The sequence below is a fragment of the Pteropus alecto genome, unplaced genomic scaffold, assembly GCF_000325575.1.
Source record: "Pteropus alecto unplaced genomic scaffold, ASM32557v1 scaffold24, whole genome shotgun sequence".
Taxonomy (NCBI): Eukaryota; Metazoa; Chordata; class Mammalia; order Chiroptera; family Pteropodidae; genus Pteropus; species Pteropus alecto.
In genome coordinates, this window is record NW_006439192.1 from 10,824,240 (window position 1) to 10,838,305 (window position 14,066).

The 14,066-nt window shown below is 52.1% G+C and overlaps 1 protein-coding gene across 1 annotated transcript in view; it reads left to right on the top strand.

Annotated features, from left to right (window-relative positions):
• Positions 1-2,344: 2,344 nt before the first annotated feature.
• The window catches only part of DUSP4 (dual specificity phosphatase 4), a 13,683-nt gene continuing 1,961 nt past the window's right edge, over positions 2,345-14,066 (top strand). Inside the window, exons 1-3 of the mRNA XM_006916342.3 lie at positions 2,345-3,238; positions 12,551-12,696; positions 13,732-13,951. Coding sequence (XP_006916404.1) covers positions 2,806-3,238; positions 12,551-12,696; positions 13,732-13,951 — 799 coding nt within the window. The 5' untranslated portion in view covers positions 2,345-2,805. The remainder of the gene's footprint in view (positions 3,239-12,550; positions 12,697-13,731; positions 13,952-14,066) is intronic.

Here is a 14,066-nt window from a genome sequence, read left to right on the forward strand (position 1 = left end):
CAGGTGCAGAAAGCAAGTCTTTCTTCCGTGGGCATTTTCCTCCCTGCGGATGTGATTTATTTATGGGCTACGTCAGTGCTGGGTGTGGGGTCCGCTTGCGGAAAGACGACCCCAGCGTAGGGGAGACAAAGTCTGCCAGAGCGGCCCAGGGACGTCTCTTCAGCTCCTGCGACATACGCGAGATTGGCCAGGACCTACTTCCGACTGAGAGACTCTTCCAAGAGATGTCCCGTCCATGCCCTTGTGAAGGCGTCGGCGTGTACGTGGGCTGGGAGAGGCCCGGGCCCAAGGGCCTGGCAGGGGCCAGATTCCCGGGCTGCCCGGGAAAGCGGATGAACCCGCGAAGGTCGGCGCATGGGGGACTCGTTGGAAAGGGCGTGCTCCGGGTGTGCCAGGGAGAGCGAGCGAGGATTTAGACAGAGCCTCACTGCCACCTCAGCCTGTGAGAAACCGGATAGAGAGGTCCCTTTTGTCCTTGAGAGGAAGTACAAAACCCCTCCTCACCGGAAAGGCCAAGCAATGAACTTTTGACTGCTGGCTTCCACCCAGAGTGCCCGGCGCCCGAGGTCCCGCTACCCAGAGGCCTCCGTGGATACACAGTTGTGGCCCCTTACAGGGCTGGAACTGGAGTGAGCAATGCGCCTCGGGCGCAAAATTTAAGGGGCACCAAAGAGTCAGTGGTCAAAATAATAGCTTAATGCCATGCTTCTTAAAGCAAATAAAATTAATGCAAAAAGAATTAGGACGAACAAAATATTAAATTCCAAATAGAGACAGGATCAGTGCAGTGCCATACTGAGCCAATTTGTAGCCCAAGGTAAAAGCAAGACCCCCTGCGCCGGGGTGTCGGGGTGTCCCAGGCCTCGGAAGTGGAGGCCCCCTGCGGGCCCGGTAGGGGAGAGAAATGGTGGCCCTGGGGGCGGGAGGTGAGAGCTCAGGAGAACAAAGGCGGAGCGGAAGGCAGAGCTGGGGCCGGGAGAGACCCCGCGGATTCCGCGACCATGGATGCCTGGGTCCCGGTTTCCATGCGGATCTGGAGTGGGAGACTCGACCCCGCTGCCACCCAGGCCGCGAGCGAGTCCTGCAATACCCACGTGCGGTGGGTAATTCTAACAAGACTTGGCGAGATGTCGGGCGAATAATTTGTGGCTTCTGTCATGTCCCCACTGCAGCGCTCACAAACCCCCGGCCAAAAGCGGCCTCCGGGAAAGTAAATGCATAAGTAAAACTGGGGCGGGGAAAAGTGCTATACGGGACCTGAAAAGAGGGATGCAGAGAACCTGAGTCGGCCCCGGAGTTTATTAAATCATTTACACGTGAATTTCTTAGGGTTTAGCTTCACACCAAATGTGGACCCTTACTATCCTTTCCCGAGAAGACAATTCACACGTACGCGAGACGGGGCGGGGACTTTACAAAAAGCCGAAAACTTCGGGGTTTTTGCCCTACACGCCCCCCCTCCCGCCCCCCGAGTTAAACAAACATCTTTAGGAAGCGTGGACGGGAGTGGCACCCCTGCCTCTCGCCAGAGGAAAAACGTTCCGGCAAAGAATGCCTCCCTCTGGGTCGTAAAGCAACAGAACCAACACCTCGCTTCGGGGCGGGAGGGCTTTCTCTTTCATTTTATCAATTGGGGCTTGCCCACGTCCTCGGGAAGCTATAAAGCTGATTTAATAGCTTACGATGAAAACTGATCACGCTAATATATAAGCGAATGTCAGAGGAATCGCATTTGAGAAAACCACTGGCCAGGATCTGCGGTCCCGGCAGCGGGCCAAGGTCCCCTTTCCGCTTCGGTGCCGGGGAGAGGCCTGCGAGGCTGTTCAGGGTGCAGCACGGAGGCAAAAAAGGATGAAACCTCAAAACCGAGCCTCGGCCTCCGTCAGGTCGGTTTACCGGTCGGCTAATTTCTTTCCGCCGAACGCCGCAGCGGGCTCGAGGGGCCGCACAGCGACTCAGGCCGGGTCGTAACTGCGCGCCGGAGGCCGGGGCCGGCAGGCTGACGGCGAGACGCGCCGCCGCGCTCCATTCACAAAGTCCGGACGCGCAGCTCGCCTGCGGGTCGGAGGCCGCCTCCCTCTTCCTCTAGGCACCGGTTTTATGAATGGGCCTGGCGGCGAGCGCCCTGCTCCCTTTTTACTCCGCTCTTTGTGACGTCCTGTCCCCGTGACCCGGCGCGAGCTGCCGGCACTCCATTCACGCGCCGGGAAGGGGGCGGGAGGAGGGGCCCGAGGGGCGGAGGGAGAGGGGATGGGGCGGGGAGCAGGCGCTGGGGGAGGGAGGCGCGAGGCCCCGAATGGAAAGAGGCGGGGCCTCACGAGGTAGTACTGAATCTGCCCCCTCCCGGGGGAGCGCAGAGGAGCATTAATAAATCTCTAAGCCGAGGAGGAAACTCCGGCTGGGGCATTGCGCCGAGCTCCGGCTGCTCGTGGGGAAACGGATGTCGAGTGGCAGCGCCGGCGCCGGCAGGAGCAGCACTACGGGCCAAATACCGAGAGGCCACAACAGAAGGGAGTCCTTGGCCCTCTCCCGTAAACACAGTCCCCTCCACCTCCGTCTCCCCCTCGCATCGCGCGCAATACTGCCTGGCGCCGGAGGCCACTCGGACTGCTATGTGACCGTGAGACTGCGGGAGGAAGGAAACTGGGTAGAAGAGGGTCTCCGGTGAGAGCCCCTGGGGGCCAAGTTTGCGGTCACTTCTGCACGTGCCCTTTCCTTAGCCCTCGCCCGCCCCTTGCTGCAGCCCAGCTGGCCCGGCTTTCCTTCTCCTCCTCTCGCGCCCAGCAGCCGCGGTTCCCGGCGACCATGGTGACAGTGGAGGAGCTGCGGGAGATGGACTGCAGCGTGCTCAAAAGACTGATGAATCGGGACGAGAACACCGGCGGCACGGGCAGCAGCGGCAGCCACGGCGCCTTGGGGCTGCTGAGCGGCGGCAAGTGTCTGCTGCTGGACTGCAGACCGTTCCTGGCGCACAGCGCGGGCTACATCCGAGGCTCCGTCAACGTGCGCTGCAACACAATCGTGCGGCGGCGGGCCAAGGGCTCCGTGAGCCTGGAGCAGATCCTGCCCGCCGAGGAGGAGGTGCGCACCCGCCTGCGCTCCGGCCTCTACTCGGCCGTCATCGTTTACGACGAGCGCAGCCCGCGCGCCGAGAGCCTCCGCGAGGACAGCACCGTGTCGCTGGTAGTGCAGGCGCTGCGCCGCAACGCGGAGCGCACGGATATTTGCTTGCTGAAAGGTAACTGCGGACTCCCGGGCGCGACCTGGAGGGGGAGGTGTAGCGAGGCTTGGCGGCCTTCTCCTTAGTGGGCCGGGGAAGAAGTGCCCGGAGGGACTGGACTCGTGGCGACGGGGATCCCCGCGCATTCCTTTGCGTGTTGTTGTGCACAGGTTTGCAAGGATTTGTGCGTTTGTATGCAAGTGCGAGCTCCTGAAGTCTTCAGGGCAGCGAGGGCGCGCGTTTCCTCCGTCATCTGCAATTACCCTCCTGGCTCTTTTGCATTTGTTTACACTCACTAACCGTCTGGCCTTGCGGGCTAAGCGCCCTTTTAGCGTTAACCACTTTCCATTCGAGGAAAGTGCTCCCAAGTGCGGGTGGGGACAGGTCAGGCTTGTTGGGTTGGCCCGCTGGGGCCCTGCATTGAGTCCAACCCCGAGAACCCGAGAGGTGGGGAAACGGGTGAAGGGGCGAGTGAGCGCCGATTCGATTAGAAACCAGCCCCTCGGAAATGCACAAGGAAGATAGGGGTGCGGACTTTGTGTGGAGCGATCTGTATCTCGTCTTTTGCTGCCCAACTCCAAGCTCCGCCCGGAAGGTGGCCAGCTCCTCCTGCCCCGGGCTAGACTCAGGCTTCAGGCGCCGGAGGCAGGAGGTGTATTTGGGGAACGCAGGGCAGGATGGTGTCTCCTAAAATCAGGCGCCAGAGAAGTACGACCTTTGTTCAGATACGATTCTCGACGAACAGAGGGCGGCGCGTGCTTGATTTAAGAGAACCCTGGCGAGACTCTTCGGGGAGGTGAGGTCTTGTCAAACCTATAAGTCAGAAACCGAGAAAAGACCGAGTGCTGTCGCAGTATCTGGAAGGACGGTGCTACAGCCGCACCTGCGGGCCGGGCCGGGCCGCGGTCCTCGGCAACCGGTGAGCTGGGGAAGCCGCAAGAGTGTGGGGTCCCGGCGCCCTTGGCCGCGCTGCGCCCCTGCCGCCCGCCACTGCATTCCGCGCATTCTTTCTTCCCGGTCCGGTCCTGGCCTCGGAAGCCGAGAGGCGTTTCAGACTCCGGCCTTCAAAGAGCAGCTGGGTTCCCTGCCGGCAACCCTCGCCCCCTCCCTCCTTTCTTTTCCTCTCCGGACCTGCTCACCCCGGAGGAAGGGTGGTGGTGAGGAGAGGAGGGGCGGAAACCTCTCCCCACCGCCTCTTCCCAAAAAGCTCGACAGAACGGCTAGTGTGAGCCGGGCTTGCCCTGCTGAATAGCGGACGGCTTTGTTCTCGGCAGTTGTTTCCTGGCCATTTGACCTGTCAGCTGCTGGGGAAATGCTGCTGTTGACCTATGGTTGAACTACTAAATCAATTTTGCTGAATTTTCTTTCTCCGTGAGACTGCTTTTTGCACCTCCGATGGAACTCAGTGCTCTTCCCTTCTCCTAAAAACGCATTAAGAGCAAGTGCCGAGGGGCTTGCACGGGAAGGACCGGCCTAGCCTTCCCCGGGCGCGGAGCTGTGCTCGGGATCCCTGCGATCCCCGCGGCAGGCGCACGTCCCGCGTGCTCCCGCGTCCAGGTCTGGGTTAGACCGCCACCGTGGGGTCTAGGCCGTTGAGCACGCCTGCCCTCCCTTGCCTGGAGCTGGTGGGAACGGTCGGAGAAATTGCTTGAGGAAGAAAGCCCTTTTCAGGGGCACGTTCTCCCTGCCGCGCTGCCCTGGGGTCCTTCCTGATTTTAAAGCCTCAGCGCGCGACTTTCTCCGCGGGTCTCTGAACCCAGGACCCTTCTCGAGGGAGGGCAAATCCACATGGAGTCTGGGTTCGTTTTGTTTTTTCTTCCCGGAAGAAATCTCGAGGGGACCGCCCTAGAGCGGCAGCTCGGGGACTTTGGCCCTTGGGCTTCCAGGCGCGCACTTAGGCCCTGCTCCCGGGGAGGAACGGCTTGCGGCACCTCCCTGGTGCCCCAGAATCCCATCCGAAGAGGCTGGAGCCAGAGCATCCCAGCGGGCCAGCCGCTCAGCACGAGGCAAATGCTAATGTAGAGACTGGGTAGGACTGGAGCCTCTGGGTAAAATGTCAGTATCCTTACGGTTGGCGAGGTGCCTGGCCAACGGAAAAGCAGTGTTCCAAGGGCTTGTTGCCACCTGAGGCCTGCACTACCTCCTGTTGTCAGACCTGGTCTGGGTAGGAAGGATGGCTCTATATGCATCTCAAAATCAACATCCTCTGAGATGGAGAGTGTCTGGGCTTGGGCCTCAGGTTGAATTTGTCATTTCAAGATCAGGCTCTGGAGTAGCCAGGAGAGGGTCAGCTGGGTCTTCATAAGGGAAGGGAGCCCGCCCTTGGAAGCAGCCGCCAGAAATTCACAGAGGTGATGGGGTCCTTCCAGCTTGTTCTGAAGCGCTGGTAGAGCATCTTTGAGGTTAACTGGGTCATAGTCTGTTTAACTGAGCTTATTTTCATATATGTGCGAAGCAGAAGTAGTCAACACAGTTCCTCTCTCTTCTCTTTGCCTTCTAATCGAAAAGGCATCCCTTGTGAGGACAGAAAGAAATTGGGCAGTGTCCGCTCCCACACTGATGCGGGAAGGTGCAGGTGGCCGGAGGAAACCAATGCCTCCTACATCCTGGAGAAGCCAGTGGAATGGAGGCAATGCGTGTTCATGGAAGGGGACAGGGAACTAACGGGAAGCACTGGAAAACACCGAAAGACAAGACCCTTACATTATCTTTAGTAAGGGCCTGAACTGATTAGGAGTTGGGTAATTTGTTTCTCACAGTAGCTGTTCGTTTTATTTTGCAGCTAATGGCCCTTACTGTGTGTCTTATTTCTTGTGGGGTGGTGGGCATGGAGTACAAGTGGTCAGACATTAAGCCAGTGACCAAGTTGTGCTGGGGGCACAATAAAAACAGCAGGATATTTTCAGAAGTTACATTATCCTTACTGGCCAAAGGCTAATTCTACCAATTAATTGCATTAAAAAATTTGATTTTTCTATTTCTGTCATTTTGAAGGGCAGTTGGTTACTTACTGTAAGTAATTAATAACTAATACCACAGACAAGAATTCATAGTTAAGAGTAAACTTAATATCAACAAAATGCTGCTTAGCTTTTACATTTCCTAATATTAGCCAAGTTTTGCTAAAAGAAATAACCCATATTAATACATTTTCTAGTCTTTTTACTAGTGAGAGTCCCATTGGGGTAAACTTTTTTTTTAAAGCTTATTTTATTTAAAATCCTGTAAGGCGATTTTGGAGGAAGTTTACATTTTTTTCAGATTTTATTCAAGTACATATCTCCTTTGCTTGCATTCCCTTTCTCCTTCATAGCCTCGGATTAGGGTTTTAGAGAAAGACAAAAAGGACATTTTCTTACCATAATGGAAGTCATTCTTTACCTCCCATGTACCCGGAATGACCAATCAGTCTGTTATGTAGAAAATTTCAGTTATAAAAACATTATCTTGCTTTCCTCCTATCGAAAATTCATCTCAGCACATGACCACTGCCAGTTGTTATTCAAGTTCTGATCGAAAAGTTGTCCTGAAAACCATTTCGAGAAGTTGAGAGGGCTATCGTCCTCACACAGACCGACATCACACTTTCTGTAGAAAACAGCCTCTAAGACCCATAATGAACGGTATGGGTGGGGGTGATGGGGCTCAACTAGCAGCCCTGGCAACTCTGATAACTGTCTTCTGTCTAGTCTCTCTCTACCCACATTTGTCCAGCCCATCCTAGTTCTCCAGGAGATTAGTGGCATCAAACAGCATAGCCCTGGAGGGATGCTGAGGTCGCACACCTCTTTGGGACTGGCTTTTCTCTTTTCAGATATGACACAATGCCCATGACAGCCAAGGATTGTTAGAATCACAAAAAAATGGTATGCCTTAAAGATGATTTCTAACCCCTATTGTAAGTTCTTACAGAGTTATAAGGAATGAGGCCAACTCACTCCTTTTTGCATCATTTTAATTGGATGCTTCCAACTCACGAAAGTCAGTAAAGACAAGGTGTCAGTGTAAATCAAGAGTGAAAACCTGATCCTTGATCAGCCCACAGCTCCCTTGGGCTTGTCCTCAGTGCTTATAGGAGAGGTGACTTGCACCCACCAAGATAAGCTACAAAGAGACCCAGGGAGGGAGAAAGGGTGGCGTTTTTAAGGAGCCAAGAAATTTCTCTAAGAAAATCAGAACATCTGAAACCAGATAGCCTATTTCCTTAATGGGAGGCAGTACCCGCCTAACAAAGAGGAAGTTTCACAGGAAGAAAAGTTCACTTTGGAACGGAAGCCAGCTTGCTGGAAGCCAGCTTGCTGAACGTAGCAGATAGCACCAAAGGACTGGGAGGGGCTGCAAACAAGATCCAGCCTGAGCTGTGGCATTAGGTGTCAGCCAGTTGGCCCAGGATGGATAGGTTTGTGCTTGGAGTCTCAAGGTGAGAAGCCCACTTAAGTACATTTTAAATAACTGCTCAGCATTTACATGAGTGCTCATCAGTTCTCAAAGCCAAATGACCTTCAAATGACCCCAGACTTTCTTGCCAGGCAACATTTGCCTTACATTGAGAAGATGTCCTGGGAGAGCAAGGCCATGAGCCCTTGGTGAATGGGTGATATTCTGAGTGTTATGGGAAAAAAGCAGTAGCCACATTAAGATTGATGACTCTATCACCACCAAAGGACAAGTTTCCCCATCACAGACCCCACTACTGGTCCTATTATGTTGATAGGCCCAGCACTGCGTCAGTCTGCCCTTTGCAAAACTTCCATACACACGCTCTCCTAGGCCTGCGTGGGCGGGAGGCCAGCAGCAGGATGTATGGCCAGTGGGTCATCATTTTCAGTAAATTCTGAAAAGCACCTTGCTGTGTACATGTGTGTAAAAAACAGAAAAAAGCATGGAGTTGAACTGGAGATGTAGTTATTCCTCAAGAAAGTCAGGTGAAAAATTATATTCCTTTCCCACCCCCTAAGCTCTAAAGTTTTAAAATTAAGATGAGAAAGTGAGAGCTTTAAGACCCGAAAGCATGTTATTAAACAAGAACATGGGAAAAACAGGTCAAAATTAGAATATCTGTTACTGGATGACTTTTAATAAGATGTAGACAAAACAGGTGGAATTAATTGGCATCTGTCATGAAATTGTATTCAGGAGATAGATCTTGGGCACCTGCTCTGTTTGTAGTTTGCAAATAGATTGTAGACATTTAGGGTCATGGAATGTTGGAATTTAGAGATATATAATATGAAATTCTTCCATTTTGAGTGTGGGAAAACAGGTTAGGGACAATGTGCTTGCTCAAGCTCCCATTGGCACCCACGACCTGTGCTCTTGTTCTCCTTGCCCACCTACGGGAGGCACAAGATCGAGGCCAGCCCGCTGTTATCCCGTTGGAATAAGCTTTCCCTCTCCTGAGGTTTGACTAAAACTGGGTGAACTAAATCTAGCTCTTACTAGAAGTGCCGTGGCTCTGGTGTTTGCACAGATTCGACCCCCACCTACAGTAAGCATTCACTTTAATTTCCATCATGATCCAGACAGGGATACAGACACACCTGAAATCAGAGTTCCATGAAACGATACCCTCTTTAAACACAATGCATTCTAGTAGTTATTTTAGTTCATTAAATAAAAATGCTGGTCACAGCCCCTTAGTGACGACCTGTAGTTAGAAAAGCACTGGCAAGAGACAGAGTTTGGTGAAATGTTAGCAGCACCCCTGTTCAGAGGATTTTGCATGAAAATTCTATGCTGAAACCAGCAGGCCATGCCCTCTTAGAGAAGGACCACCAGGAAGGCAGATATGGGCAAGTGACAGGGCAGGTTCCTGACAGACAAAGTCACCTTCAAGGCCAGTGTGCTGAATGCTTGCCGTGCCCTCACCTGGGGGCTGCCCTGCATCTGTTTGCTCTCCTGTGAAATTGTGGCTGTTCATGCCTTCCTCAAGGGCTGCTGTTTGGACACATATATGGAAAGAGCCTGGCATATAGTGAACATTTCCTCTTAAGGGTATCTACCACTTTTATTAACATAGATCTGATACCCACAGCCAACCTCCTGTGGTGTGCCTCGTGGGGTGTGACTCGGGTGGTTCCTAACTTGCACCTTTCCATGTGTACCACCCACCTGCATCTCTGGGCCGCTCAGGTGTGTTCTGCTTCTCGGGGATCCGGGCCTCGGTGCAACCATTGGCCCCCCAGAAGGCACTTATTTTGTGATGTTCCTTGTAACAATCAGCCACAGTCTCCCAAGAGTGACAGCTCAGGAGGAAAAGCCCCTTTCACTGCTGCCACCATCACGGATACGCCCCTTCCAGTGCTCCTGTCCCTAGAGCTGATCTGCTTTTTCACTTAGTTCTTTTCTGATTATTCTTTAAAGATCCACCAGAGGGAACTGACTTTTCAATAGTCATGTCTCTGTTCCGTTCTAATGGTGTTTTCCCAGCCACTACTGTCTCTGCTCTGTGATGAGCAGCCTTCGGGGAGCCGCTGAATGGCCCCGCCTTGGACTTGGTCTGGCCTCTGGGTCACCTCCGTCCTGCACACTAGGCCACCTGTCCCCGCCCCCCCAACCCCTGGGGTCTGCCGCTGGCGCGGTTCTGCTGGGTTCTGCTGTTGTCTCCTGGTTGACTGATGACGGAACCCGGGAGGTGGCGGATGTCCCTGACTAGGAAGCCGTCGCGGAGCTCAGGAAATATGGTACCTGCTCCTTCGCCGCCTTAACTACCAGGTCTCAAGACTCCAACTGGAATAAATCAGTGAAGCCCAGGATGAGAAGGCAGTCTGGAAAGTTGCCAGTAATGCTGGAGTCCCCTTGTTAGGTGCCCAAAAGGAAACCTTCATTATATGTGTCTCCCGAGGCCAGGTGCCAAGCACTGGCTGTTCCAGTCAGCCCTCAAAGGACTCCAGGAGTGGATGTTTCAGACATTTTATGGTTAAAGAAGAGGCTGGGAGAGGTTTAGTGACGGCCCCAGGTGCCACAGCCAGTGACTCAACCCAGACCTGTGAGTCTGACTGCAAAGGCTGTGTGTGTGTGTGCCCTTTCCAGGACTTCAGTCCGGTTTGTACATTCTGTACAGCTGTTTTGTACATTCTCAGCAATGGGAAGAACATTCTCACCACCATGCTGAGGCTCCTCCCCCTTCTGTTGCCCTCATGGATGCTCCTCCTCTGTGACCTTGGAGCCTGGCCTTGGCACTCCTGTGACTCCGCCATTCACTTTCGGGTGGGTACTTGTCTAGGTGATGAGCTTTTGGAGGGCATCACCCATGCCTTACATTTCTTTGGGAAAAAAAAAGAAATGTTTTAATAGGTCGAGTTATGTAATAAACACAAGGATCATTTATTTTGAAAATTTCAAATCCTATAGAAGTATACAGAGTAACATAATGGCTTTTCATATAGGTGTTCAAGTGGTTTGTTGATTGATCCATTTCCTCTCCTACCTGCTCCAAAGGGGGACCATTGACAAAGCTTCTCATCCCAGAGGACTTCAGCTAAAGATATTTGCTGGCTCTTCTTCCCTCCACTCTGTTTCCTGAATTTGGGGCAGCAAAGTCTGCAGCTTTAAAAGGAAAGGGGACAGATGGGGTTGATCATGGGAGGGAGGGAGGTGTGCTCCTGTGATGAGATGACACCAGCACGTCTGGAATAGGCACGATGGGGACCTCAGCAGGTTTTCCAACCAGGGAGGCTGGTCATTATGACTCAGCAGGAGTGAGGGCCTGTGACCAGAGACATCCATTTATATCCTGATGGGGGCGGGCGGTGTGGAGAGGAACTGAGAAGCCTCCAGTCAGAGAGGAAGAAATGTATGTATGCCATGTTTCTGTAAGCCTTATGATGTAGTAAAGAATCATTTCTCTTCCTCCAAAGCAATCTCTGGGGTTAGGATTCTGGCAAGAAAGTGACTGACCACCGTGCGTCTGCATGTTGGAAGATCCTTCTGACAGGGAAGCGACACCATATTGCTTACTCATAAAAATTTTGGTGTGGCTGTCGTGACCGTCTTGAACGGGTCCGTTAGAATGACTGTTCAGCAACACACGGGCCCCACTGAATGCATGAATGAATTAATAATTTTTAAGTAAATTTCTGGTTTTTTAAAAAAAGGTATAATTGACATATAACATTATGTTCGTTTCAGGTATACAACAATGATTTAATACTTGTATGTGTTGCATAATGATCAAATACAATAAGTCTAGTCTAGTTAACATCTATCACTGTAAATGGTAAAAAAATTTTTTCCTTGTGATGAAACTTTTAAGATCTACTCTTTTAAGGAACTTTCAAATATGCAATACGGTATTATTAACTACAGTCACCATGCTGTGCATCATGTCCCCAGGACTTCTTTAGCTTTTAACTGGAAATTTTGACCCCTTTCACCTACCAAATTAATTTATAATCTATCGTTGTTCCTATAGAAACTCAAAGTAAAAGTACAGCAGGGCCAAACATTGTCAGTAGATGCTAAGTTACCCACAGAGCAAAGTCCCAGAGATCACAAGAAAATCAGAGATACAGGCTGAGCATTTCTCTTCCTGGTTCCCCTGCCCGCCTCTGCTCAGCCAGAGCCTTTCTGCTTGGCACTAACACTTTTCCAGAAAACTTGATCTCTTTTTTACTTAAAAGACCTCCCTTCCCCGGAAGACGATTCCACAAATAACCACTCCAAGGCTTAGCAACTCTCAGGTCAGGAAATCCTCCCTTGCCCCAAACCTGTGTGTGTAGCAAGAGGGATTTATTTAGATTTAAGCCCGTTTACTTTCGTTTTGGCCCCTTGTTGACGGAACAGCTGTTCACGAGGCTGTGCCATCAGCATCTGTTCTGTTGCTGAGGTCCAGAAGGGCTAGTGCCAGGGTAATTTTTCTTTCTTCCTACACTGGAGAACCTCTCCAAAGGAAGGTCTGAAGTGGGATGACGGACATCTTTGCAAGTCACACAGCCCAGCTGCAGGCTGCCTTAGTACTCATGGAGACCTACAGTGTCTATTACCTCTTACATGTTTTATGATCACCCTAAGGTACTCCTCTGGAAATAGCCTCTTCTCCATAGCCCCTGTACATCTTCCTCTGTGTATCTGCGTCCGAAACCAAACGCTTGTCTATAATGCTTTCCTTCCAGGCTTAGGATGCAGTCTTGGCCCAATGTGGACCCTGCGTCGCTGGAAAAGGCTCCATAGTCATTATCTCTGGGCCCACAGCGCCACCCAGTGGCAAGTGTAGATTCAACTAGCCCCAGCTTCCTAACAGTTCCTTCGTCCGGGGTAGGATTTGAGTTCTTTGGGGGGTTTCAGCTGGCTCAGTGAACCCATTAACCGGAACTTCTCTCCACTTTACAGGTGGCTATGAGAGGTTTTCCTCCGAGTACCCAGAATTCTGTTCCAAAACCAAGGCCCTGGCTGCTATCTCGCCCGCTGTGCCCCCGAGCACGGTGGAGTCCTTGGACCTGGGCTGCAGTTCCTGTGGAACCCCACTACACGACCAGGTGTGTGCGGAGGGTTTTTTCAGAGTCTGCTTTTCAGAGGCTGTAGTTGCAGTGCTTCAATTTAGGGTCAATGTAGTGAACCCTGATTGGCATGGGATATAAGGAAGGTTAGGAGTAAATTCTTTTTATTCCTTGGAACCCTTCCCTTTCCTTCTCTTCTTACCCCACTTAGGAAAAAAATATATATAAAAGCAAAACTCCCTGCTTAGCCTCTAGAGTTATGTGCAGACGAACGAGGCCTGCTGAGGCCGGAAGTGTGTGGCCTGCCCTTTGGGAAACTGAGAGAACACCCTTTGAAAGAGTGGCCTGTGGACCCCAGCCCCAGCCGAACAGCCAGGTTGTCCTCATTTAGAGCCAGTTATAAATGCCAAATAGACAAAAATGATCAGCCAACGCTCCCCCAAGAAAACCAGCTTAAGCTGCTACATTTCTTGCAAGCCCACCCCTTCCAGCCCTTTTGTTTAGATGAAGGGGGTGCATTTATGGGCTCCAGCCACTCTGCTTCCTAAATCCCAGATCATTCTAGTTGACTCAGAAAATCATCATTACTTTAAGCCAAGGTTACTTAATTTTGCCAAAATCTCTCCTCTTTGTGAGGCTGCCGTGGCATCTGTTTTTGATGTACCAAGTAAAGACATAATCTGGCCAAGTAAGCCCCTAAACCACACAACAGGTAGCTTGGTGATTGATTAGCAGGTGTAAATTTTTAATGTTACCAACGGGTGCTGCAAATCAGCATTGTGTCTGCAACTCCATTTATCACAGGGGACGTGGGCTGCTTGAACAAGACTTCACCTGTCCTGGCTTCTCTGTCCACAGCAGAGTGGGGGATAAAGGCTAGAGAACGCCCATCGAAGACACTGCTCCCTCCAGGAGCCCCAGCGGGATAAGGGGAAACCTGGAAGGGCTGTGTCCACAGGCATTCCCCCCAGGGCCTGTGAAAACCACCTCTCTGGGTCCTAAGCACCCCAGCTCTTTTGCCGGCTGCCTTACGCTCACGATGTTGGGGGCCTTTGTTTTCCCTCGCTTGTGCAGGGCGGTCCTGTGGAGATCCTCCCTTTTCTCTACCTCGGCAGTGCCTATCATGCTGCCCGGAGAGACATGCTGGATGCCCTGGGGATCACAGCCCTGTTGAATGTCTCCTCCGACTGCCCAAACCACTTTGAAGGACACTATCAGTACAAGTGCATCCCGGTGGAAGACAACCACAAGGCCGACATCAGCTCCTGGTTCATGGAAGCCATTGAGTACATCGGTAGGTGGACCCTGGCTGGGGACTGGGTCTCAGGCTGAATGGGGAGGATGAGAGGGACCACTTGGAACTTGTGTGCTGAAGGAGCAAGGGATTTAGGAGGCCCGTACCCAGGTGT